Raw genomic sequence first — 26,835 nt, 5'->3', positions numbered from 1 at the left:
TATACCAATATATCAATTGGAACGATTAAAGGCACTGTGGAGAGTTAAAAGATTCAGTCAAGAGTCATTAATGACCCCAAGAACAACATAAAAGTTATCAATATTGTATCTACAATGCAACTCTAATTCTTAGCAACTATTATAACTTTCCTTCCACTAATTGTTTCTCATTCCATATTACTAGAAAAAACTGTTTACTTTACCAACGCCGGTTAATCTTTCTCAGTTGTATCTTTCACCGCTGCTAGTGACATGAAGACATGCAATGTTGCAGCATTCATTGTTTCCCTTACCATGGGTTTTCCCTGCATTAGTGAAAACCAGGAAGCATCATACACCGTATATGACAAACCATCAAATAGTGGATTGATATTTTCTAGCATAGAATGCACATAAATAGTGGCAGATAAAAGCCACGACAGAAAACTAGCAGTTACATGTACATGAGAATTTTTCATAAATGGAGTTCAAATATTGAATTTATAGAATCACTTACGGTCCATGGAATGCGACAGGTTCAGTAATCACTGCATTTGCAGTACTGATCATTTCATTTGAAGTGAATCCATCATCCTTCAAGTAAAAAAGGTGCAACACTTTGATCATTTTCCAAAACAAATCCTTGCATGCTCTTGGGATATTACTGTTCTTTTCCCGCAAAACTAGTCTCAGCAGTTCACTCCTCTGACTGTTAATTAAAACCTTTATCTTTCTAATGGCCTCTTCTTCATTTACACCACCGTTTCCTTGAATCATGTGCAGTGAGACAGCATTCAATTTCCCTTCTTTGGATTCTCTCTACAACGTAATAAAAATATTAACAAAACAACCAACTGCTTAAGGAATGAGATCAGCAATATCATTTTAATTTTCAGTAAAAACATCATCCACCTGAAATCCTCTCCAATCATTGAGGAGACGCCCACAGGTACCCATAGCTTTAAACAGATCATGCAATTCAGGGTCCCTAACATCCTCCTCTGTAAGTTTAGGTCCAACAAGAAAAAGAGCTGGGAGGACAATTGGTCCTAAAGCAAATGACACGTAGCCATTAATCATATACTCGTCAAGTGTAGGTATTGACTTGCTTTTCGTCCAGAGAGTTTCCGTCAACATTGACTTCAGCAAATCCAACCACTGCAATGCAACCCATCTCTGGTTTAAAAAATCACTATACTGATATGACATCCTTGATTTCCATACCCTCCACTCCCATCACTTTAATTGTAGATATATGAAAATAAAGTGATTATTGTAGCCGATAGGTAAAGCAACAGTACATAATGAAGCAAGGGATTAGATCTCACAATTTTGATGACATGACTTGTGACTTTACGTCCTTGCCATGTGAATGCTTTGTCTCCAATCTCAGAAATGGTGCTGCGAAGTGCTGAAAATATGATCTCAACTTGCTCAGAACAGAAGTGAGTGCTCTCGTCTACATCCCACCTGTGTTTCAGTTTCTATAAATTGTGGAAAATGATCTAGAGGAGTTAATAAGCAAAAGAGGAAAAGAACGTACTTCTCAATCAACTGGATAAGGTTTATCAGTTCCTCTACAGAACCGCCAACATCAAAGAAGTCGTCAACAACAGTAGTAAGCACACCGTTTTTCGCCCATGATAAGCGAGCATCAGATAATTCAGGAGCAAAGAGAGTAGCTGCAGCAGAGAAGTAACAATAACCCAGCTTCTGCCTGGCAAACTTTAGCTTGTTCAATCTTTTCTCCACAACCCACCTGTTTTCGTCTCACAGACATATCATGTTATGAACACGGAGAAGTGACATTCAAAGTTCCCCAAACATATGAGTGGACCCACTTATGACCATGACTGGTGAAGTGTAGGATTATTTCGAGTCAGCTGTCTACCTCACATTAAATTCATTTTCAGCAAGTTCTCATCCAACTGCCACAAATGTTCCAGCCACCACATATTGTGATATAAGGGAAGTGTGTAAGACATGTACCTCCCAAGTTGTTGAAGTTCTTCCTGGTGTATCAATTGGCAGAGGTTGAAGTCTTCCACCGCCAGTTTAAGAAAATGTTGGTTCCCAGTGTTCAAACAACTTGCATATGAAAGAAAAGGGAAACAAAGTAAGCAGTACATACATATTCTTTTCCTAAATGAATTTTCCTTTTTTCTTTTACAAAATTTTTATTCTGAAAGAAATATGGAAGAGTAATTGACAAAAGAAGAAGAAAAAGAAGAAGAAAGACAAATAAATTATACCGATATGAGGCTTTTAAAATCCTTGTTTCATCTACATTATAATTCTCAATGCTCCTCCTGTTAGTTAAACGTTCCAAATCTGCATAGTAGGGACAATTGAGAGCATTATGCACCTGAGATGATGAAAGGTAGACAAATTAGGAATTCCACTGGGACAATTCAAGAAGAATGGCTTCAATTGTTAATAGGTCACAGAAAACGACCACTTCAGTAATACATTCCCTGGGTCCGTCAGCATAACTGGAACCACTGGATAGACACTTCTCCAGGAAATGATTTGTCCATGAATTTTGTTTCTCCAAAAGTGGTTCATCCGGATAAAGTATTTGTGAAGCTCTGTATAACTCTAACACAGTCCTCGTGTCCTTCAAATATCCTCCAAGCGAATCGAAGAAATGGTCCTCTGTAAATTGGGTAAATACATCTGCAACCATATGTGGACTTTGATTAGAGCCTCACTGACTAAAATAAATGAATGAATAAAAGAACCAAACAACTCTTCTCCTATCTTAACAGCATACCTGAAGAGACATCATATCCATTGACACGTAATATTCGAAATGCCATGGCGCAGGTAATACAATCTAGAAATATTTCTTCATTCCCCTGCAACCAATATCTGTCTTTTTGCTAATTTCATGGTTTCTTATAAAATAAAAAAAATTCATGATTACAAGAAAAACCTAAAATCATTTTTCATAACTTTGCACAAACTTTATAGTTTTAGAAACAGGTTATGACCAATTCTAAATGAAATGATCATTACCAGTTTGTAGAATTCTGTCAATAAGAACTGATACACTCAAAATGAATTTATTGCAAATAAAGAATGTGATAAGAATAAGCTATTTCTGTCAAAATGCACAAATAATTGATGATTTCATTGATAGTGCCCTAAAGGTGAATCATAGTTATATTATTGGCTGCAACTCCTTTTGCGGAAAGCTTTAAAGCTTCTATATGTATTTGAGCTAAACAAACCAATCAGGTATTCAGACCCACTAAATTACCCCAGATACTAATCAACAGGTTTATAATAAATAAGTGATAAGATTCAGTTCTCTAAAGAGTTGCTTGTGCATACCTAAATAAAGCACAAGCGTATATGCAATGCAAAGTGAATATAAAACAGTACCTGTATGTTTCTTCCAGTACTAATTTTATTTCCTTCCTGAAATGCCGATCAATTCCCAACCTTTCAAGAATGTCAACCATAAGAAGACGAGAATATACGTCTAGTGGATAAATAGTTGGAACTGAAAAGATCAAAAGAAAGTCAATATAAAAAGAGAAACAGGAGAAATGTAAGAGTATACATACTATGTAGAGATGTGGATGTACCTGCATTTCCATATTTCTGTAAAACAGACTGCAGATACTGAAGACAATCAGCATTACGAAGATGACTAAAAGCAGCTGCAGTGGTAGATGGTGAATTGAACAGTGAACCATTCTTTCGTTGATACTTCATGACCATTTCCCAATCCTGGAATTTTCTGATCCCTTCTGCAATGTAAGCTAAGTAGGCTTTTCTTCCCTCTGTATTGCTGCCACCAGAGCCACTAGACACAGACCAAATATAAACAAGAATTTTCAATGTTTTTACAGTGCTTTTAAAATAAATATTTATCTAGATGTTATAATTTGTTCGTGTCACTTAATCAGTATGAGCAACCAAAATCGTAACCAACAACAGTTACTGCTCAGAACTTTTTACCTTTGGTAATCAGAAAAGTTAATCATATGTAAACAAGAATTTAACTAAACACAGAATATAATAATACTATAGTGCCTAAAAGAACAAACATTGAAAACAAATGCATGCCTTACTTGCAATAGTTTCTTATATGAGAAAGTTTTTTACCTCCCTCTCAAAACAACACACACACACACACATGAGCAGTTTCACAAAATACATCAAAGTTCGAATTCTGCATAATAGTATCATACACACAAGCATATTGCAATTTGAAACTAAAATCTCAGAGTTTTATCAAACTTAAATGATACACTAGTTAAATTAAAATAAAATAAAAATGACAATTAATTTTCATAAAATTCTGAGAAAGAGATAGTGTTTCATATCAATGAGTTCATACCAAGTACAAAAGAAAGAGAAGAAACAAGTTTAGATTCAAGGCCACAAATGAAGGTTGGCAGCATAGTACTAGTGTTAATATGATGCACATTACTGTGGAAAGAAAGTTTTGCGACATATACATTAAACCCAAATATTATATTGTAAACATTAGCATATACATACCTCTTAAGATCCACATCTCTCCTGTGGAGCATTGCATCTATAACATCTGATTTCAAAGGCAGGTTCAAAGCCAACTCTTTAGCATGCTCAAGCATAGCAGGAAATATTATATCAAATCCAATTGGCGTATGTTGTTTCTCATCATTTAATGAAGTTGAATTTAATTCAATAAACTGCAGACCTGCAACAAACAAGACAGTAATTGTTCACTTTTTGTTTGTGGTGAAGTTATGAATTAAAACATATTAGTACCTTTGTTAACCAGGGTTTCACCAACTCCCCATTTCTTCAATGCAAGGACGCATGCTAATGTGGATGAAAGGGTATCCTTTATTAACAATGGATGGTGATGAGGAAGACCCCAAGAACCATCACTAAGTTGATTATCAACTATCCATTTTGTGCACTCAGGAAAGAAAGGAGCTTGTACGGAATTCAAAGATGGGATCATTGCTACCCAAGCAGTGTCATACGGAGAAACCGAAAGTTCAATCTTATCAAACATCCTCTTAATTCTTTCTTTAGTGCCATCAAATGACTAAATGAACGAATGTGAAAAAAGAAAAAAGAAAATCATTTAATACCATATTCACTCTTTCCATTAATACAAGAAATAAAAGGAACAATATGAATAAATGGTAATACCTGAAATGCTTTTTTATTGACTTGTGCGACTAACTCTGATCCAGGGTCTCTTAAATTTGCTATTGAAAAGAATAGTAGGCAAGAAAAATCATAAAGCCAACACAGATCATTCCACTAGGAATTTTTTTTCCAAATACCAATTTGAAGTTGCAGTTATCTCTTTCACAAAAATTCATAATCCTGTTTTCATACTTATATTCCTTTCATATTTTAACAGTAAATACAACATAGAAAAGATTTGTACATAGTCCCTTCTTTTCTTAATATTATAAGAACCTGTTAGAGTATGTATTTTGATTTAAGTAGTTATCATGGAATGTCTAGTGTAAAGCTTCAGCAATTACTTTCTGAACAGAGAAGAGAATCAAACTTTAGAAAGGGAGAATTATAAGTTGATACCGTTAATTCCAAGCTGGATGCTCTTGCCTAGACCTGAAAATAGCAAGCAAGATTAAGGTTAGAACAAGAACTTACAGTTATGTAAATGTGGATATATAGAGAGAAGGAGAGAGAGTACTCATGGCTTTGTGAAGAGTTTCTAGGGGAAAGCAAGGGAGGGAGACAGTGAAGAAGGGAGAGTGGCAAAGAGCCTTGTCGGTTTTGTTATATATATATATATATATATATATTTAAAAAGAGAAAACTTTTTATTTAAAAAGGAAAAAACGTTTATTTTATAGGAATTTATTGAAAGGAATTTAAGGAAGAGTTGGCGAGTGGGAACCCCAAAGACAGGCAATAGACAAGAGTCAGTAGTGAAAGAATCGAATCGAAGGGTAATGCTGATATGCTTTCCATATGTGTTCTGCCTGTACTTTATCCGAGATGCGACATCTCCATTTTATTCATTTACCGTATTACCCCTTCACTCTAATACGATTAAGGACTTTCTGTTTATTGCCTTTTTTTCCCGTAAATACACATGTTTCGTATAATAAAATTATATTTTACTTGTTAAATTAAGCAAACAAATATCATAATTTTGTAGTATTTTTTTAATTTTAGGTCTTTATAGTCCAAATACATTGAATCTTTATCAATTTCTTTTTTTATGATTTCTCTCAATTTTTTTTAATTTTCTTTTCTCATTATCAGTTTCTTTGTTATTTATCTATTATTTTATTAGTATGATTATATTTTTTAGAGAGTAATTTATTAACTCTATAAATATCAATAATAAATATACAAATAATATTAAGAGTTTTAATTTAAAACTCAACAATTATCTTCATATAAACTTTTTAATCAATTAAAAATATAAAATCTTAAAAAATTTAAGCCTCAATTTTCTGAATGCAATTATTTCATATAAAAATTAATATTTCATTATTAACAAAATATAATGGTTTCTATTTGACGATTTATGTAGAACTATCAATAAGGTTTTGAAAGAAAATGAAAAATAGACAATAATGGTAAGTTAGTATAATAAAATAAAATAATTCTAATATTTTAAGAGTATTATAAAAGTGTCATTATTATTCATTTTATTTAATATAATTATATTAGTTTTAAAATATGATATATCTCATTCAAAGAGAAAAGGCAAAATGGAGGTGTTTAACATTTCTCTCTCAACAATAATTTTGACATCAAATCAAATTTTAAAGTGATTTTAATGTACTATATAAGTATATGATATCTTATAAGCCTATAATAATTTATTAAAATAATTAATATTTATATATTATATTTAGTTATCGACAAACTAAATACATTAACTTTTATTTTTTATAAATTTTTATTTATTTTTAAAATTTAAACAATGTACTTATAAATAAACATTCATTTTCATATACTTGCTTATAAATAATTAAAAGTTATATATAAACTTATCACTAAACTAAATTGGTAAGAAATATTACAATTAATAGTTAATCAAAATAATTTTGATTGATTATTTATAACTAAAAATAAAATTTATAATTCAACTCTAGTAAAACCCAAAACTCAATATTTTAAAATACACAAATACTTTATCTTCAATCTTCTTGTTAGTCGTTCTCTTGATACAAATTTAAGGGTCGCAATTTGTTTTCTTTGATCCATTTTCCTATATTCATGGTTGGTCTAGTCGGTTCATAAAAGATATTTTTAACTAAATTATTTTGATCCATTTAAAAATTATTTAAATATTTAAACTTAATAATTATAGAAATTATCTAATTATTTAAATATTAAAACTTATCAAAATTAATATATTATTTAATTTTAAGAAAATTAATACTATATATAATTGTACATATGTAAATTATCTATCTGCTTATTTTAGTTTTTCATATTCTTAAATTATAACTAAACTAAAAACTTTTATTTTGTTTAATTTAGAAATTAAATTCTATCCAGAATATGTTGAAATTATAGTTTTTAAATAAGAATAATAAATATTGATATTTTAAATAAAAAATAATTAAAAGTAATTATATTAATTGTATTAAAACTATTATAATTCTTGAAATTATTTCTTATTCATCAAGAGAGGGTGTCATTACGTTCATGAGCCAGCATAGGAAACCGAGAAAATAACCCAATTTTAGCCTTAACAAGGGTTGAATCCTTACGTTGATGAGGCTGTCATTATCAATCTACTTATCAAGGTAATCTCTGTAACCCTTTAAGCAGCAGTGCCATATTATGTTAATTGATGTCAAGAATGCATAGCATTTTGCTCTTATTTACTTCAGTGCTTTTACCCATAAGCAAAAAAAAAAAAAACCATGAATAAAAATAAAAATAAAAATAAAAATAATGAAAAAAACCAACAGCATTTTCATTTTTTTAGAGCAGACAGAGAAGGAAGAAGAGAAATAACGCAAACCAATTTTTTTTATTTTATTGAAAAATAGAACATGATAAACGAGGAGAATAGAACACAATAAGATTGACAAACATTATACATGGTCTCATAGCTAATTAAAGCTCTACTAAATGAGACTTATAGCAGCCATTCTTGTAGTCCTTGGCCTACTGATCATACAGCATAAAGATTTAGTTTTTAGTTCATTTTAGCTGGCAATGCATTCACAGTAAGTCCGCCATCAACAACAATAGCCTGACCAGTTATGTATGAAGCAGCAGGCATGCAAAGAAATGCTACCAGGGATGAAATCTCATTAGGACATCCAAGTCGAAGCATAGGAGTTCCACATTTGATCTGTTTTATAGATTCAGCAAACCCAGCATTGTTCTGCAAGAAAATCAGGTCATATAATCTCTGTAAAATCATTTCAACATATAAAATATTGTCAAATTACTAATGCGCTACTGCATAATTTCATAACTATGTTAAAAAACACACTTCTCAAAAAGAAAATTTACTTTTGAATAAAATCAAAATAATGATTCAGTTAATACTTGGAAACTTCAATATAAAACCATAACTTTTTCTCACTTAATGATCAAAACCATTCCTTAATGACTTAAAGGTTAAAAAAAAAAAATCAAATTTATGTAGTTTTGGACAATTTTGATCAATGCATTTAATTTTGATAAAAACAGCTCGAATAAAATCATTTATAATCTTAATCAATTCTCATTTTTTATAAAAACTACATAAGTTCAATGACAATGTAACTTATTTATATCATGCGACTCATATGGCACGTAATCCAATTTTGATTTAAAATTTACAAATTAGCTAAAACGGCCAACGATGACTAAAAATTTATATTTTATAAAATTCAAGACGAAAATATTAACATTAAAAAATAAAATATATATATTATTTTGAACAAAGAAACAAAAATATATCAAAAATAAAAATTAAAGGATGATTTTATGCAAGTAAGAGGGGGAAAAAATGTAATTAAGATAAAGATTTATAAAGCAAATAATAATTAAGAATATATAGAGCTGAGGATTTTCTTGCTATTTCCGGACTATAAACATGTGTAATTTTCTTATTTGTTATAGCTAAAATCTGAACATGCCATGTAAAGAAATTGCCTAGTTTTCTTTCTATTATTTTTCTAAAAGAAAAGAAATTTTGTACCGTGCTATTAGAATCTACGAGCGAAGTATCAAATGGCTCCTGGTAAAACTGCATTAACGCGAATCATGTCCTTTGCCCATACACATGCTAAATTTCTCGTCACTTGATTCATTGCTCCTGCAGAACTACTATATCATATTATTTATTCCTTTTTTATTCTTTTTTTTTAAAAAAAAAAAAAAAAGTTTAGATGAAAGTAAATGAAACATACCCTTAGTTGCCGAATAGATGGAAGAATAAGGGAAAGCAACAATACTTGCGACGGAAGAAATATTTATAATGCTTCCATTTTTGGATTCCTTCAAGAGACTGTGAGAAAGTTGACATAGATGATACGTAGACTCAAAATTTGTACCCATCATCATCGACAACTCTTCGATACTGTACTATGTTGCTTCTTTTGGTACAATTGTCCCAACGTTATTAACCTGCACGTGCATAACTCGTTCTCATGTGATTATAAAAGAAAGGAAAAGAGTGGCCTAACCACACACTACAGGAAATGTAAGCATCAATAATTTTACAATAAAGTTAATTTTATTGCTAAAAAAGATATTAAAAATTGTAACCAAAAGTTAGAAAGAAGATATAGCAACACTAACTATTATGATTATAACTAATTTCAAATTTTTGACAATAAAATTTATTGTTATCATATTACTCTTTTGGCAGCAACTTAGATTTTGTTACAAATTACTTACAATCATATTTTTTCAGAAGTAACATGCTACAACTTTTATATTTACTGCCATATACTTACAACAATGTTTTTTTATGTTTTTAGCAGCAAAAAGTGTTGCTGTTAATTTCAATTTATTTAGTTAAAGTATTTTAGTGCAAATATTAATCTTCACTAAATTCTTTTAGTAATTTTTATAACTTTTACTTTAAATATTTTAAATAGCTAATTAATTTCTAAATATAAAAATGACTATTATTTCTCTAATTAAATTTTTATTTTTATTTTAGTTTTTTAATAAATTATGACTTTGGATCAGAGGAGGATGTTAAAATTAATTATTGAAAACAAATGAATATATTATTGCAATTTTATAAAACTCAAGACTTAAAAATTTCTCTATAATTGGTATTTTAATATAAGAATATTGTTGACGAACGGAAAAATCTAATGAGAAGAGATAATAGTTGATTTTGTTAAATCAGATGGATGTTATAATTAATTATTAAAAATAGAAAGAATCTATTGGTGTAATATGATAAAATTTAAAGATAGTAAAAGACAATAAATAATAAACATATTTATTATAATCTAATTTAACTTATTATTTTAACTAAAAATATATGAAGAATTATTCAAACCACAAATCTATTAATAAAAAATAAATGGTCAATTACTATTTACCTTTTATATTTTTATATTATACTAATTCTATCTTATTTAAAAATTATATATTTTCATCATTCTATTGTAATTTCATATTAAAAATCTCCTCTATCAAAATTTTTGTTAGACAATGGTTAACTAGATTTGATTTTGTACTATTTGCTTCTTGTTTTTCTTATATCATATATAAATTGCCCCCTATAGTTTGTTTATTATACTAGAACCTCTTTATCTTTTAATAAAACTAACTATTACCTTTTTCATTCAAAGTCAAGACGGTAAAAAGACTAAATTGACAAAAATAGTTCAATAATTATTAAATTTATTATTAAGTATCGTACTCTTCTAAACTTATTTTTAAATCAAATTAAGATAAAATTCTATTTTTAACAATTGTACAAAAATATTTAACTAGTATTCTTTAAATATTAAATTCTAGTAAAATCTAAATATTTTAAAAGTAATTATATTTATCAAAATATTAAAAATTGATAAAATTTAAATTTAAATTATCAAAATAATCGATATTATTCTTATTATTATTTTCATTACATAAAAATTGTAACTTTGATAAAAAGTTTATTTTTTATCAATTTAATTTTTTAATTGTATTAATTTTCAAAATGTAAAAGAGTTTTAATGCAATAAATAAACTATAAGGAGAAATTTGTATATTACACCAAAAATCTGGAAGCTAATAGTTTAAAGTTGTATCTAATTAATGATTATTTAATAGAAAATTCTAATAGAATGTATTTTTAATATAAAATTATAAAATAAAAAATATAATTTTTAAATATTAAGAGGTAAATAATATAATATAAGAAAATATGAAAAAATTAATAATTACCCAAAACTAAAAATGCTAATAACTAATTAACATATTTATAATAACAAAAAGATAATATATTTGTCAAATCAATGTTAGTAAAGCGGAAAGAATGGCTTTTTGCTCAACAATTTATCAGATGTGGCAAATAGGAAAGTTGGTGATGGACTGACATCCTCGCATGTTTTGTAAAATATGATAGATTATGTTAGTATGATTGTGACTATTAAATTTAAATTTAATGAAATTTTATTATTTAATAAATAATCATTTTATTATATAAAATTTAAATTAATTTTATTGATAAATCAGAAATGGTCTAATTTTTATGTTTCTTAATTACTCATCTCTAACACATGATATCTTCAACTTAATATTATTTCTTTATTTTATCGGTTTCATATAGCATAAAGTTCATATCCTCATACTGTTTATGGAAAAAATTGCTCTCCCATTCTCTTTTGCAGTATTCTTTGGTGGTTTTTCATTTCTTCTGCTCTGCTAATTAGCAGTTAAAGTTATATTTCTAGCAGTTTTAGTGCTTAACAAAATGTAAATTAAATTAGATTGTAATAACTATTTTTACTATTTATGTTGCTAAAAATTAAAATACAAGGACTAATGTTAAGAAAAATTAAAAATTTAGGAGGTAAATGTTTAAAAAAATTTAATAGAGAAAACTTAAAAATTCATTTACATTTTCATTACCGGCAATGTGTGATACACGTGTTAACCTCATGTTAAAAAAGGACCTAATGTCAATAAAAATAAAAGTGCAAGAGAAAATTGTCAAAAATAACAAAAATGCAGGAACTAAATATGCATTATATATATATATATATATATAGTAAAACCTCCTTACATATAGTCATACACTTGAGACCAAATAAGATTAATGAGTACGAGGAGGTTACGACATAATAAGAGTTTAAGTATTTTTTTAACTTAATATTTAATTTTATCTTTAAAATGATAGCACCTAGAGAAAATATACATTAATATTTTACTATATTATACAAATAAGATTAAAAAGATAAAACTATAATACAGTGAGACAAAATATAGCATAATATATATATATATATATATATATATATATATATATATATATATAGAGAGAGAGAGAGAGAGAAATATTTTTCTTAAGACAATACTTGCAAAATTTATAACTTAGGATAATATAAAGTTTAGTCCTATCTATAATTGGTCCAAATTGGAACAAAAAAAATTAATATCTATTTAGAAATTATTCCTATCACTATATATATTACTCATTTTTTTATTAGAAGTAATTACTATTTTCCCCTTGTGTTTTTTCATATTATACTAATTACCTCCTGACATTCAAAAAATAATTTTTTATTTTTTTATTGTTGCAATTTTAAACTAAAAACTCTTTCTATTAAAACCTATGTTTGTAAATCGTTAATTAGGTTTTGTTTTATACTATTTGCCTCTTATTTTTTGAGAAATATATAAATTGCCCCTGTATTTTATTTATTAGACTAAAATTTCCTTCCATTTTAAAAGTCAATTAAAGATATAAATTGATAAAAATATATAATTTGATATTCAAATCTCTTATCAAAGTTACAATTCTAGTGTAACAAAATTAATAATGATAATACTGTCTATTTTATTTTAACAATTTAAAGTAAATTATATGAATTTTTAATATTTTAATTAATATAAGTACTTTTAAGATATTTAAATTTTATTAAAATTTGATTATGCTAAAAATTAGAGTAATTAAAAAACACTAATGAATTATTATTGTACAAACATTAAAATTGATTTTTGTATAAAAATTAGACAAAAGGGATTTTAATATAATAAATAAACCATAAGGGGTAATTTATATATTAAACTAAAAATTAAGGGGCAAATAGTATAATACCAAATCTAGTTAACGGTTGTTTAACAAAAATTCTGATAGAAGGAGTTTTTAATATAAAATCACAAAATAAAAAAATAAAAAGAATATATTTTTTAAAAGTCAGAAAATAACTAATATAATATAGACAAATACAAATAGTAAATAGTAATTACCTTTTTTTATTACAACATATATAGTTAGAATAGACTCTTTGCTCCAATTAAATAAATAGATTAATAATTTTTATATAGTGTTCAGTTAAAATTTATAAAATTTATTTGTAAATTTAAATTTATATGTTTTAAATGGAGCAAAAATTAATTTAGTATTCTACATAATTAAATTTGTATGAAATTGATTATAATTAAACTAAATTTCAACAAAATAAATAGTAAATACATTAGTAAACTAATAGATTTCACAGCGCTAAAATATTTCTTTCAATTTTACTATTTTTATTTTATATCTTTTTCTTAAATAAAATAAATTATTTTATATATTTTAACCAAACATAATATTAAATTTTAGTGAATGAAAAAAAAAAATTTTATCATTATTTTTTAAATCCTCCGCGTTTACTTTGGCTTTATAATATTTTAATACTTATATTTTTGTTTATTAAACTTTAGAAAGATTGATTTAGAGTTTAAGCATTAGATTAAAGGCCATCTAAGAGAAGGAGTTTTGGACCAAAATCAAAAGAAATAAAAGGAAAACTTAGGTTTTCAAATTTAAATCAATAAGAAAAAAATTTAAAATTAATTATTGTTTAGAAAGTGAGAAATAATCATGTAGAAAAAGGGCTGAACAATGATGATGCGATTATTAAAATATAATTATTTTAACTATAAAAGAATATTTTATTTCGTCTAAAATTAGAAAATAATTTTTTTTTGCTGATTTAATTAGAGAAAAGGATTTAATCGGGCTAAATTATGGGTTTACGCGGTCCAGAAGCGTCTCAAGTTTGTCATCCAAACAACCGTTGGGCCGTACAATAACGACGTTTTATCGCTCAGAAGTCAGTGAAGTTTCAAATTTTCAGAGCATTTTGACGGAGAATAAGCTCGTTTTTTCTCCATTTTTTTCGATCTGATACAAAATCGAGCCAAAAATCTTCGACTTCCTTTCTAAATAAGAAATGGCTATGGCTGGATTGTACCGTCGACTCCTCCCTTCTCCTCCGGCTATCGATTTCGCTTCCTCCGAAGGAAAGATAATCACTGCTCTCTCAGATGTTTACTGTTTATTTTTTGTTGCTGTTTTGATTTTAAATGAGAAAAATCAACGTATTAAGAGTACGTAAAACCTGAGTAATTAAGATAAGACTTACAAGAATGTCGAGCTTTCCATGGAAGATGGAGGAGACAGTTTCTATCAATTTCTCTCTTTGATCTCTGTGCAAAACGTCACATACAGATCCAGTTACTCGGAAGCCTTTGCTTCTCCATTCTTGTAGACATTCCTCGAGCTCCTTTTGGTTACGAGAACATGTGTGCACAGCCACCTCAAATTCTGCCAATTCTTCCACTATATCATTTCTAGCACATGCAAACACAAAATCATTTAATTACAGGAAAAGCTAAAACCAAAGCAACTGGAAGCAGCAAGAGCAACAACAGCCATTAATAAACAGATAAAGAAAAATTAGATTTAGTCCCTCACCCTATGCCTCGAGTTCCTCCAGTTACTAGAGCAGTCATTCCTTTAAGTGACCATCTTTTCTTTCTAAAACTATGCTCTGCTTCGGCCATGGCTTCTGTGTGTCTTAGGTTAGATTATGCTTCTGAGGGAAAATATGTGGCTATATTGAGATTGCCTCGACTCCTGAATCAGAAAGTGACACGTGTGGAGTGCAAAATTTCCATATATTTATAATGTTTTATATAATATTGACAGTCGAATATAATTTTTATTTAGTTTATTTTCAGTTATTAATCTTTATAATTTTTTTCTAATGTGAAAATAAAATAGGCCATACATTTTATAAAACTGACGATCACCTAGATCGATCTGTCCATGAGAGCGGCCCATACATAAGGACCATTCGGCCGCGTGATTACTAAGCTCATAAGGAAGTTTGAGGTTATAATCCACCGTTGGACTTTGAAACAGAAACCTGCACAAGAGTGAACGACAATTTATAGAAATGTCTAAAAATAAGAGTTGTCTAACATTTATCCTAAAATTTTATAAAAATACGTCCCATACCCAAGAAACTTACTTCTATACTACCCATGCAAAAACAACAGGTCTAAAAACCAAAAAATCACAGTAACTGATTCAAATAAAATTGGCAAACTAAAATCTCAAGAAATTTGTAATAAACAACAAAAAAATTAAGAAAACAGAAAGCTGAAAATAGATAATCTAATCTCATCCATTTATCTTTTCTATTTTTTATTATTTTAAAAAAAACCTTAAAATCCTTCAAAACAAGTATATTATATGATTTATTTGACTATTTACATGTAGAATAAGATGATTAAAAAATTTAAATTCTCAGATATGAAAATAAGTAAATAATTAAAACTTATCTGCAGAAAACTCAAAAAATTGTATATAACGAGTATACACAGATATACTATAAGTATATCTTTTGAAATTTAAAAAAATAGATTTAAATTCGTATGTTATTGATATATATCCTATAAAGTACTTGTATTTACTATTATATTAATATAAATAAAAAAATAAAGAATAAATCAATAATAGATTATAAAAAGTAGTTTAAAACAAAATAGAAAATAAGTTTTAAAAATTACAATAAAGAGTATATAACCAGTATACAATAACTATATATTAGGAGAAAAAAGTATACAGTAAAAAGTATATCATGAGCATATAGATGTAGGTAATAAGTATCTTATGAAATTATAAGAAATTAATATTTAAATAGTTTTTGATTCACATATATATTTTTTTACAAAATTCGTATATTGAGAATTAATAAGTATATGCAGGTAGACAAAATGTATATATTTACAATAAGCATATAAAATAGATTTAAAATTAAACAGTAAAAGATATATAATGAACATATAACTAATATATTTCAAATATATTATACTGCGATTGTTACTGATTATGAAATAATCTTTTATATTTTTTTTTATGTACATACATTGCAACAATGTTTTTTTTTTTACCACAACGGATATTGGAAAGAAAATATCAAAGCACAGTTTTAAAAGTATACAATAGATAGTATATACTAAGTATAAAATGAGTTTATTTCATGTATAGGATACTCTAATTCTCATTGAAGTTTCTCCATTCAGATTTTGGTTTCATTAAGTATACAATGAATTTCTTTTTAGATATTGATGAGCTTTCATTTTTATTTGCTCTCATTAATATCATTTTGTCATGTTCTTGATTATGTGAGAATGGAAGATATGAGACATAAAATAAAAGACAATAATAATATTATTTATTGTTTCTTGAATGAGCTTTATGAGAAAGATGGAAATCAATTAGCTCAAGATTTTTATGTATAATTTTTATTCAAGAAAAATATTAAACGAATTAGAAAATTAAAAATAAAAAAGTATTTATATTTTTTCTTTTATTCATGAGTCATACGCTATCCTTTATGGTGTAATACCGATTTGAAATTTTAAGATATACAATAACAATATATATTAAGTATACGAGTATATTTCAAATGTATGATACTTGATTTTTATTGAATTTTTCTCATTATATTTCATGAACTCAAAATTATCAAATTATGGAAATGTAACTATTTTGTTAAATCAGATATTGCAATTTAGATGTTTGATAAAATGCATGTGCGGAAATAACCAAATAATTTTTTTGCTATTGTTGTTATTGACCTAAATGAATACAGTAAACAATATTTAGTAAGTATATAACGAGTTTATTTCAAGTATATAATACGTTAATTCGTACTGAATTTTCTCCATTCAAATTTTAAAATCATCTTTTATATTATATATATATATATATATATATATATTAAATATGGCCATAATTCCTACTAAATATACTCTAATCATCTTTTATGTATAATGTGTCAACTAAAAAATCATATGACAATTACATTAAGTTCATCCTCCAATTCTTCTTTGTCATATCCACCTCCTTAAGCTTACTACATAATTCAAACTCACAATCAAAAATCTTCATCTTTCTTGAATTTTACATAAAAGAATAACAATGATCGTAAGTCTCTTCCGATGTTCATAAGCTTGTTGTTTAAAAATTATAGTTACAAATGATCTTTTTCATAAAAAAACATACATATGTAAAACTAGAAACTACAAAAAAAAGACTATAAGTTTTAACTTCTTGAAGATCTAATAAAAATAATATAACAAGATTTACATTTTACTTCTTTAAAATCCAAAACTTTTTAGTTTTTCTATGCATAGATTAACATGATCTAACAAGATCATATCACGCGAATAGAAAAGAAAATTAAACTTTTTGCCCCAATTTCCAACCAATAATTATAATTGACTAAACAATAGATTTCAAGCCAACATGAGAGAAATTAAAATTCCAACAAAAAATGTAGTTAACAGTATATAGTATACTCCGAGTATATTATGAGTAGATAATGAGTATCTACTGTTGTTATCATTACAATAAGTAAAGTCAAAAGATAATAGTAAAGTAAAAGAAAAAAAAAATGGGGAGCCTAATATGGAGTTCACAAGAAATTATCAAAATTTTCTCTTAGTCTCATTCTCTCAATTTTCTATTTTATATTCTCTTTACCTTCTAAGTTTTTAAACTCTCAAACTATACATACACTTTTTTTTTCTTTTATTGCAATTGTTTTAAATTTCATCAAACACTTAGAGCGTATTCATAGATAATATAATGGCAACTTTACCACGAGCATCAACATTTTTTTTCATATTTTTAAAGCTTCAACATTAATATTCTTTTTTCAATGAGATTCATCAACAATTTTCTTCTTCTTAATAAGAGAATTTACATCATGCTTAGTAGGAGATTTTAAACTTTTCTTCTTTTTTTCTTCAAAATCTAAGCTTCAAAGTCTTACACTAGTAGAAAAAATTGTGATTCCATAACGCTAAAGTCTTTACCAGTAGTAGCAGAAGAAGGAAACCTAAATTTTTAAGAATATGTGAATTAGATTGAAAATGAAAGTTACATAACCCAAAACTGAAAAAAAAAAAAAATACTTGCATGAATAAGTTAATTGTTGATTTTCAAGAAATAGTGGTAAGTTTCAAAGAAAAATAAAGAAAATAAAAAAATGAGAAAAAACCAAAAAATCAAAAAGTACTATAAGAAAAAATCGTAGAACAAGAGAGTATTAAGTTCAAAAAAGCATTAAAAGGCAAAAAAGAAACTAATAACACCATATTAATTTAGAAGAAAAATAAAAATTATGTTTTCATTATGGTCTTACAAAACAACAATTACTTAAATACGTTCGTATCGCCGCAAAAGCCAAAGGTCAAACAGGTCAGGTTTTACTACAATTACTTGAAATGCGTTTGGATAACATCTTTTTTAGATTGGGTATAGCGTCAACTATCACGACCCCACCCGTGGGCCCGTGACCGGCACTAGGGAATGGGTAGGCTTAAGGCCACCGAAACCCGTAGTAAGCCTGACACTCACTGATTTAAACAAATCTCATCTCAAATTAATATTATTAAAGCCACAATTTATCTTAACAGCTACATTCTACATAAATACTTGGGAAAAACTAGGGCGAGACCCGAAACTCGGAAAATTTACAACTGATACATCTACTATTACTACCGCGAGAATCTAAGATTTACCAATTTACATACCAAATCAAATACATCACCCGATGATGAAGGAGTTCTTGAATAAGAGTCGCGAGAGGACTAACGATCACGAATCAAAAACAGACAAATGAGATCGGTCTAGAGTGAGTTAAAATCAAATAATCCGGGAACTATTGCATTCTTCTCGGAAAACATAGATTATTCAAATCAATATATCAACCATGCACGTAAATACAATCCATATTATAATTATACCACAATAAATAAATAAATGAATAAATAAAAATATATTTTTACTTTTACGGGACGAGTGGCTCAGTAGAACCCTAACCCCAAATTCTAACGACCATTTTGGCTCTCTTAATCCAATAAGATCGGGCGCCCCGAGAGCAATGCTCGACCAGGGACCTTACCTCCGACGAATTTACACAAATCAGCAGAGCCATGCTCGACCAGGGCAAACCCATAAAAAATCTGATTACATGTCCATGATCGTGATGTAACCCATCAAAGTGGCATGTTCTACGAAAGCCACATCCCCAAATCGAAATCATCACATATAATAAATATCATTGTATAATGAAATCATTCAACCATATCAAAATAACAATTAACAATTAAGAGTAAGACATCAGGCAACTCATGTGGAAAACTGACTATATTTGGTATTATTATAACATTACTATAATAATACTTATATTATCTTCATTAATTAATAATCCAGTAAAATTATTTACATTGCGATACTAATAACCAAATTAAGCATAAACTTTCAAAATAGCATATTAAAATCAAACTTAGCAATAGTGCAATGATTAAATGACTTTAACTCACAGAATTGGGCGACCTCCTAGCTCTGCTCCGGTGCCTCAGTTGGAGCGAGCCGGGCATGATCATCTAATCACGGAAAATAATTTATCAAAACGGCCGAGACAATCGATCATTAATCCTAGGTCTAGACTCCGCAGATCGACTCTAAGAATCTCGACTCGGGAGAATTCTCACAGAAGAACCTCCCCTACAACACGAACATTACCCCCGTAAAACGGGTCCGGACTGCCGGAAGAACACTTCAAATATCCAACAATTTAAATAACGGGAGTCGGGTCCCCAAACTTCACTATTTCCGACTCACACAAAGACAAAATACGAGGCAAGCAAACTGATAGACAATTATTTATGACTCACAAATATCATTAAATACTCAATATAACCCAATAGACACAAATTTAAAACAAAGGATTTCCAAGATCAACGGCCAGAGAAAATTGAGCTACCGACGATGATCCCGCCCGATTTTAGATTTGACACCCGATCATCCGGAGAAATTTGCAGACGATCACGGCCGTCGATTTGCAAACGGAGCCCGATTGCCACGAAACCAGTGCCATCGCGAGCTTGGTGAGGAGAGTCGGGATACGTCCTCCGATCGTCCATCCTCCGGCCGGAGCTCGTCGGAAAAACTAGAAAACACGGGCTGCCACCATTTCGCTGAACTCTCTCATCCGGCCACCACCGAGCCGCCAAAGGAAGCCGATCGCCATCGAGATACGGAAGCCTCACGGAGGCCGGCGCCCCGCGCTCGCCACCGACGCTCTCTCTCTCTTCTCTCTCTCTCTCTCTTCCTTTCTTCTTCCCGATTTTCTTTCCTTTCAATATCGACATTAGGCCCCCGAACTTTTCCTTATTACAATTGGTCCCTCAACTTTCTTAATTACTTACAATTCCATCCAGCAAAATTCCAATTTAACCCCTAAACTTTTCTTTAGCCTTTCAATTAAGCCCTTAACTAACTAATTTGGGCCAAATCCGAATTATTGAAAATACACAATTACAAAAATACCCCTGACATATTTATTTACAAAATACCAAGCTCACAAATTTCCATTAAATCCCCATAAAAATAACATTATACTTTCAATCCTTATTCCAAAATAAATTTCCAATTTAGTCCTAACACACAATTAAATTAAATAATCAATTTCCAACTTAAAATTTAATACTACTAATCAATTATAATACCAATTTTTCCAAAATTCTTTTATAAAAACATCCTTTATAATTTCTTCCAAAATTTTTCAATATATAATTTTACTTATATAAATATGCATTTGGAAAAATTTTAAATAACCAAAATATAATCATTTCTCAAATAATTTACTTGAATAATTTCTTAAAATTTCAAACTAATTGGGTATAGAAAATAACTCATTTATTTGATTAATATTAAATTTTTCATTAAATCATTTCAAATTAAACCCAATAATAATGAAGCTAAAATTAACTTAAATAAAAACTCATTATTAAATATATAAAAATTCCGGGTGTTACATCAACTATCCCCCGAGCCCGCCAATTAGTTGAAAAACATGAAAGTAAAAAACTAAATCCTAGCATATAAAAGTAAAAGAAGGAAAAAATAACGTATTCCATGTAATTTCCTCAATATTTATTTAATTTTTATTTAATTTTATATCCATATCAACTTTTTATTAATAAAGTGAATAAATTGTAACTAGAATTAAAATAATTAAAATGAAATAAATTAAAAGTTTGTAAGTAAAATGAAACTAACATGATCTCTTTTAAAGAGTTCATGAATTTTTAACGACTTTTGTAGAATTCATAAATTTGTGAATGACTTAAAAAACTTTTATAAATATTGATAAACTTTTATTAATTTTCACAAATTATTATTTCTCTATTATTTAATTATTTAAAAATAAAATTAATCATTCTACTTTTACTATTTTCTTTTTTTAATTTATTGTAATAGATTTTATTTTTTAAATCTAAATCCATTTTTAAATTTTTTACCTCACAACATGAATATTATTTTTTTAAATTATGATAAGAGCACTTTTATTTTTTCTTGATTACTTTTAGTTAAATCTTTTATTATTTAATAAATTTAAGAACACAATTTTTATATATAGAATTATTTATTTTTTAAGAATGAGAAACATAGGTAAAAATTCACGCATAATATGATAACATATCAACGTTATATGTAAAACATAGGTAAACTTGCACATAATATGATAATATATCAACGTTATATGTAGATTGATAGTAACATTTTTACTCCATATTTTATTAATTCAAGTTTCATGTAGATATTATTTTATTAAATTCCTTAATATAAATAAATATATATAAATTTAAACTTTATATAAATAACTTAAAGAATTTTTCTTCTTGAAAACATAATATAGATTAAATGAAGTAAGAGAATAAAATATAAATATTAATTAAATTTGTTGGATAAGTTAAAAGATAAAATAGTCTTTAAGATTTATCCAATAAAAAGAGCCGTTATAAAAATTTAGATTTTAGTGAGACTTATCAGCTGTCCTTTTTAGCGACATCTTGTCCTTTAAAAAACTTATACAACAGTGGCAACTCATTTCATTTTTGCTTTTTGGAAAAATGAGTTCATGTAATCACTGTAAGATCATTTCCACATATAAGATTTTGCCAAATTACTAATATAATACTACATAAACTCCGTAGCAAGTTCTAATGACTCAAAGTCATTTTTTAATTCATTTATGAGGGTGATAATAAAAGTTACGTATACATCCTTTAAATATTTTATAATTGACTCTAAACCTCTTTTATATATTTTAATTATTTAATAATAAATAATATATATTAATTATTTATCATATGAATTATAAATTAGACGTACTCTTGATATAGATAAACATTCTTCTTTTAATTTGGAAGCTATAAAAATATTTTTATAAATGATTTTATTTGGAGAATGGTAAATTTTAATTAGCAAGCGGTATTGGATTTAATTAAAAATAGTTTCTAAATTGATTAATTAATTTAATTAAGTGTTATGATTAAATTGATAATTTTTTATGAGAAAGGGATTAAAAGAAGAGTTGATTTATTATGGGATTAAAATAGAAATTATCATGGTTGGTATTTTTATAAATAATTGTGGTGGTAGGGATATTCTAGTAATTTCTGAAGTAAAGGCAAGGGTAAATAAGTAATCATATATTTTAGATAACTTTAATTTGGCCCAAAAATAGTAAGTAGGATCTAATTGAAGCAACCTTTATGAGCTCAAGGGTCTAAAGGAATCCTTTCAAGGGGTAATGGTTGTCAAGTAAAAATTTAAGGACTAAATGTTGTTATTGAATAAAAAAAGAAAGAAAAAGAAAGAAATGAAGAAGAGGAAGAAGTTAAAAGCTTCATTCTTCTTTAATGGCAAATGGAGTTTTAAAGGGAGTTAGAAGCTGAAATTTTCGGGACATGAAGAGTGGAGGAAGTAAGCAAAGTGGCGGTGTTAGTTGGCGGAAATGGTGGCAGAAATGTTGAAGGTGAGCAAAGAAATAAAGGTTAAAACTTTTGGCCTTAGTTGATGGCGATTTCGACCTCCAATTGCAGCAATTTTTGTGTCAATGGATTCTTTTTTTTGGGCTTTCCATAGACACCAAGTTTGACGATTTTCGTGAAATGTGGAGGGAGAAATTGAAGAGAGAGAAAGTGGGGCTGATTTAGATTTTTAGAATTTCCTGGCTAATGTCGTTGAGCTTTAGATGATCATATACCACATTTGGAACTTATATGTCGCAACCTTTCCTATGACAATAATTTTGTGGCGATTGAATTCTATAAAAAAAATCAACGGATAAAACTGTCGATGAGATCTCAGATGATCGAGAGTTTGATCGGAGAAATAGAAGCTGAATTCATTCTCTATGCATTATTTTGAGTCTATAGACAAGCTCGAATTATCGATTAGATTTTAAGCTTAATAATTTTAGAAATTGTTAATTAAAAATATACTAATATTAATTGAAAAAAATTATTTAATGCATGTATGCATGTTTGGGAAATTAAAATGTGCTATTTAAATTGAGTAAAATTGAGCAATGTGTTTAATTTTATACAGGTTCTATCATTAGTTGTTTTATAAATATTAGAAATATAAAGCTAATTAATTAGAATAAATGATTTAGTGGACTTTAAAACGATAGCCAATAATTTCAGTAGTTAATTTTTATATATATATGTGTGTGTGAGATCTTGATTAAGAGATCAGTCTATAATTAAATTTAATTATATTTATTAATAAATAATTGATATAATGATACAAGAATATTATATTTTTGATAGAATAAATAAATATAATAAAATTTATATTTAAGTGGTTAGAGAAAAATAAATAAAATTAGTATTAACTATATGATAAATAAAATTATTGGCATGAGATAATTAGTTCACAAAATGCCTAAATTTTGAGAAGCTCAATTGTTGTTTATGAGTACTTAAGGTCAATTAATAAAAATAATAATAATTATTATTAAAATAGTTATTGATCGGTATAAAGGAAAATAATTATAATTAAAATTCATGTATTGAAAAATATTTGGACAAGGTAAAAATAATAGCTAGTTATGATGATAAATTCTTTGATAAAAACGAGAGGTTGAATTTAATAAAAACTTTGGAGGTCTCAAATGGAAAAATATTGTGGGATGTGCATGTATTTTTTGCAAGTGTTGGACCCATTTTTAGGGGAAACTACTCTGTGTTTATAGGAGATGTAAATTAATTAATTGGAATAGGAAGGAAATAAATATAATTATACTAAAATAAGATGAGAATTAAAGAGTTAGAATTTGATTTTAGAAATTCAAAAATAGATGTTGGTTAAGGATTATTAAAAACATGATTTATTTCTAAAATATGTTTATGCGTGAATTTTAGGAATGTGCATCCGGATAGTAGTTCAGAAAAAATTAGCAGAAAAATTGAATAACGGTACAGTTGGTTGAGTCCTGCATACTAGGTGAGTAGATAAACCTATAATATTGTATTTTTCAGTAATATACTATTTATGTTTATATCCTTATGAATTGTTGGAATGTTTATTATTAAAAAATATTATTTTAATTGCAGTTTAGAAACTTGACATTTTCTATAGAAATAGGAAACAAAGAATGGTATTTTTAGTTTTACTTTATATGTGATTAAAATTATATATAGTTGGATAAATGAGAATATACTCATTTATGTGACTTATGAGATTATACCTTGGACGTCAGGTATCATCATATTATACTGTCTTTTAGACAACGCTTAGTATATACATCGCCTTTGGAGCATATGCTAGATGGTGCCTTTGGAGGCTTATTATCTACATGCGTATGACTAAAATTTATATTTGGGTTGCTATGTAAGACGTCTTTGTGCTCAAAATTGCCAAAAATTAATAGGGTACATCTATGAGTGTATATTGATTTCTACTGAATTATTTGTTTTAAATTGTTACTTTTTTTTCTTTGTTATGATATCAAAATTTAATTTAGTATTGATATTTTTCCATATTGATTCGAAATTATACAGATAGTTGATTTTTGATCAAAATAAGAAATTGTAGTTTTCAAATACATATTTAAATGATTTCTTAACATAATTAGTTTTACAAGAGTTTATTTATCTAACTAGAATGTCTTGTATCAAATATTTATGTTCAAAATAATAACAAAATTTTCTCTAACAAAAAATATTCAAGAATAATAAAGTATTGTATTATTTCTATTTAAATTCTTGTTTGTTCCTCTTTGTTATTTGTTTATTCTTTTATTGAGTTTTTCTCATTCTTTCTCTACCCTCTAGTGTTATGCATGATATTTAAAAGTAGGATCAAAATTAAAACAGTATCAGTTAGAGTTTCGAGTTGCTAAACTCTAAAGTACGAAAGATAAAGATAGAAAACTAGCAAATTGGGCCAGTTTGGGGTAAGGTCGTTACATATTTATTTTATTTTGTTAGTATCAAATCTTTGGATGTTATATCTAATTAGTTTCAATATTTTGATTTTTGTTTATATCATTTTTTAAAAAAAAATTTGGGTGTCTAAAATTTTGCAGTATAGTTTTTACTAGTGTGGCCATGAAATATCCTTAATTGATTTGTTACATTATTTATACCATCTCACTAATAACTTAACTCCTAATATGGAATCCACCTCTAAGTGTGTAATTTGGAAAAAAAAAATAAAAATGGATTTTACATACTTACTAGGATAAGTTGTAATACCCGAAATTTTTTCCAATGATTATATTAATAATAATTAATAAATGAGTTTTTATTTAAATTAATTTTACTTTATTTTTATTTGGTTTAATTTGAAATGATTTAATGGAAATCTTAATATTAGACAATTAAATGAGTTATTTTTCTATACCTAATTTGTTGGATATTTAAGAAATTAATTAAATAAATTATTAAAAAATAATTATATTTTAGTTATTCAAATTTTTTCCAAATATATATATATAGCATATATATAAATAAAATTATATATTGAAAAATCATGGAAGAATTTATAAATGATGTTTTTATAAAAGAAATTTCTTGGAGAAATTGGTATTTTAATTAGCTAGTGATATTTAATTTTAAGTTGAAAAATATTTAGTAAATTGATTAATTAAATTAATGGTGTGTTAGGACTAAATTAAAAATTTATTTTGGGATGAGGAATAAAAGTAAAATTTTATTATTATGGGGTTTTAATAGAAATTTGTATGTTTGGTATTTTTGTAAATAAATATGTCGGTCAGGGGTATATATGTAATTATATATTTTCAATAATTCTAATTTGGTCCAAATTAATTAGTTAAGGGCTTAATTGAAAGGCTAAAGAAAAGTTTAGGGGTTAATTGAAATTTCTGCAGGATGAAGTTGTAAGTAATTAAAATAGTTGAGGGACCAAATTGTAATAAGAAAAAGTTCAGGGGTTAAATGTCGATATTGAAAGAAAGGAAAGAAGAGAGTGTCGGGGGAGAGGAAGAAAATCAGGGAAGAAGGGAGAGAGAGAGAGAGAGGCCGGTCTTTGGCGTCGTCGGCAGAATGGCCACGAGAGAGGAA

General features: G+C 27.3%; 1 protein-coding gene and 1 pseudogene across 2 annotated transcripts; both read right to left on the bottom strand.

Annotated features, from left to right (window-relative positions):
- Positions 1–5,779, bottom strand: LOC8277650 (ent-kaurene synthase, chloroplastic). Of its 2 annotated transcripts, none has more exons than XM_025159862.2 (16): positions 5,657–5,779; positions 5,539–5,571; positions 5,140–5,198; positions 4,747–5,032; positions 4,495–4,675; positions 3,573–3,793; positions 3,367–3,487; positions 2,753–2,850; positions 2,453–2,655; positions 2,232–2,344; positions 1,969–2,067; positions 1,523–1,738; positions 1,308–1,449; positions 892–1,137; positions 497–798; positions 1–305 (listed from the first exon to the last, which is right to left on the bottom strand). In XM_025159862.2, exons 1-16 carry the CDS (start codon positions 5,658–5,660, stop codon positions 290–292), a joined length of 2,340 nt encoding a protein of 779 aa, XP_025015630.2. In that variant the 5' UTR covers positions 5,661–5,779; the 3' UTR covers positions 1–289. The 2 variants fall into 2 exon arrangements, with proteins under 2 accessions (XP_025015630.2, XP_015583550.2); XM_015728064.3 differs by having other exon boundaries at positions 2,435–2,655; positions 5,657–5,778.
- Positions 5,780–7,947: 2,168 nt separating this feature from the next.
- Positions 7,948–15,299, bottom strand: LOC8277653 (annotated as a pseudogene).
- Positions 15,300–26,835: the final 11,536 nt, after the last annotated feature.

The sequence above is a fragment of the Ricinus communis genome, chromosome 10 (assembly GCF_019578655.1).
Source record: "Ricinus communis isolate WT05 ecotype wild-type chromosome 10, ASM1957865v1, whole genome shotgun sequence".
NCBI classification, from domain to species: domain Eukaryota; kingdom Viridiplantae; phylum Streptophyta; class Magnoliopsida; order Malpighiales; family Euphorbiaceae; genus Ricinus; species Ricinus communis.
Note: the sequence above shows the minus strand (reverse complement) of the source record. Positions and strands in the feature narration are given on the sequence as shown.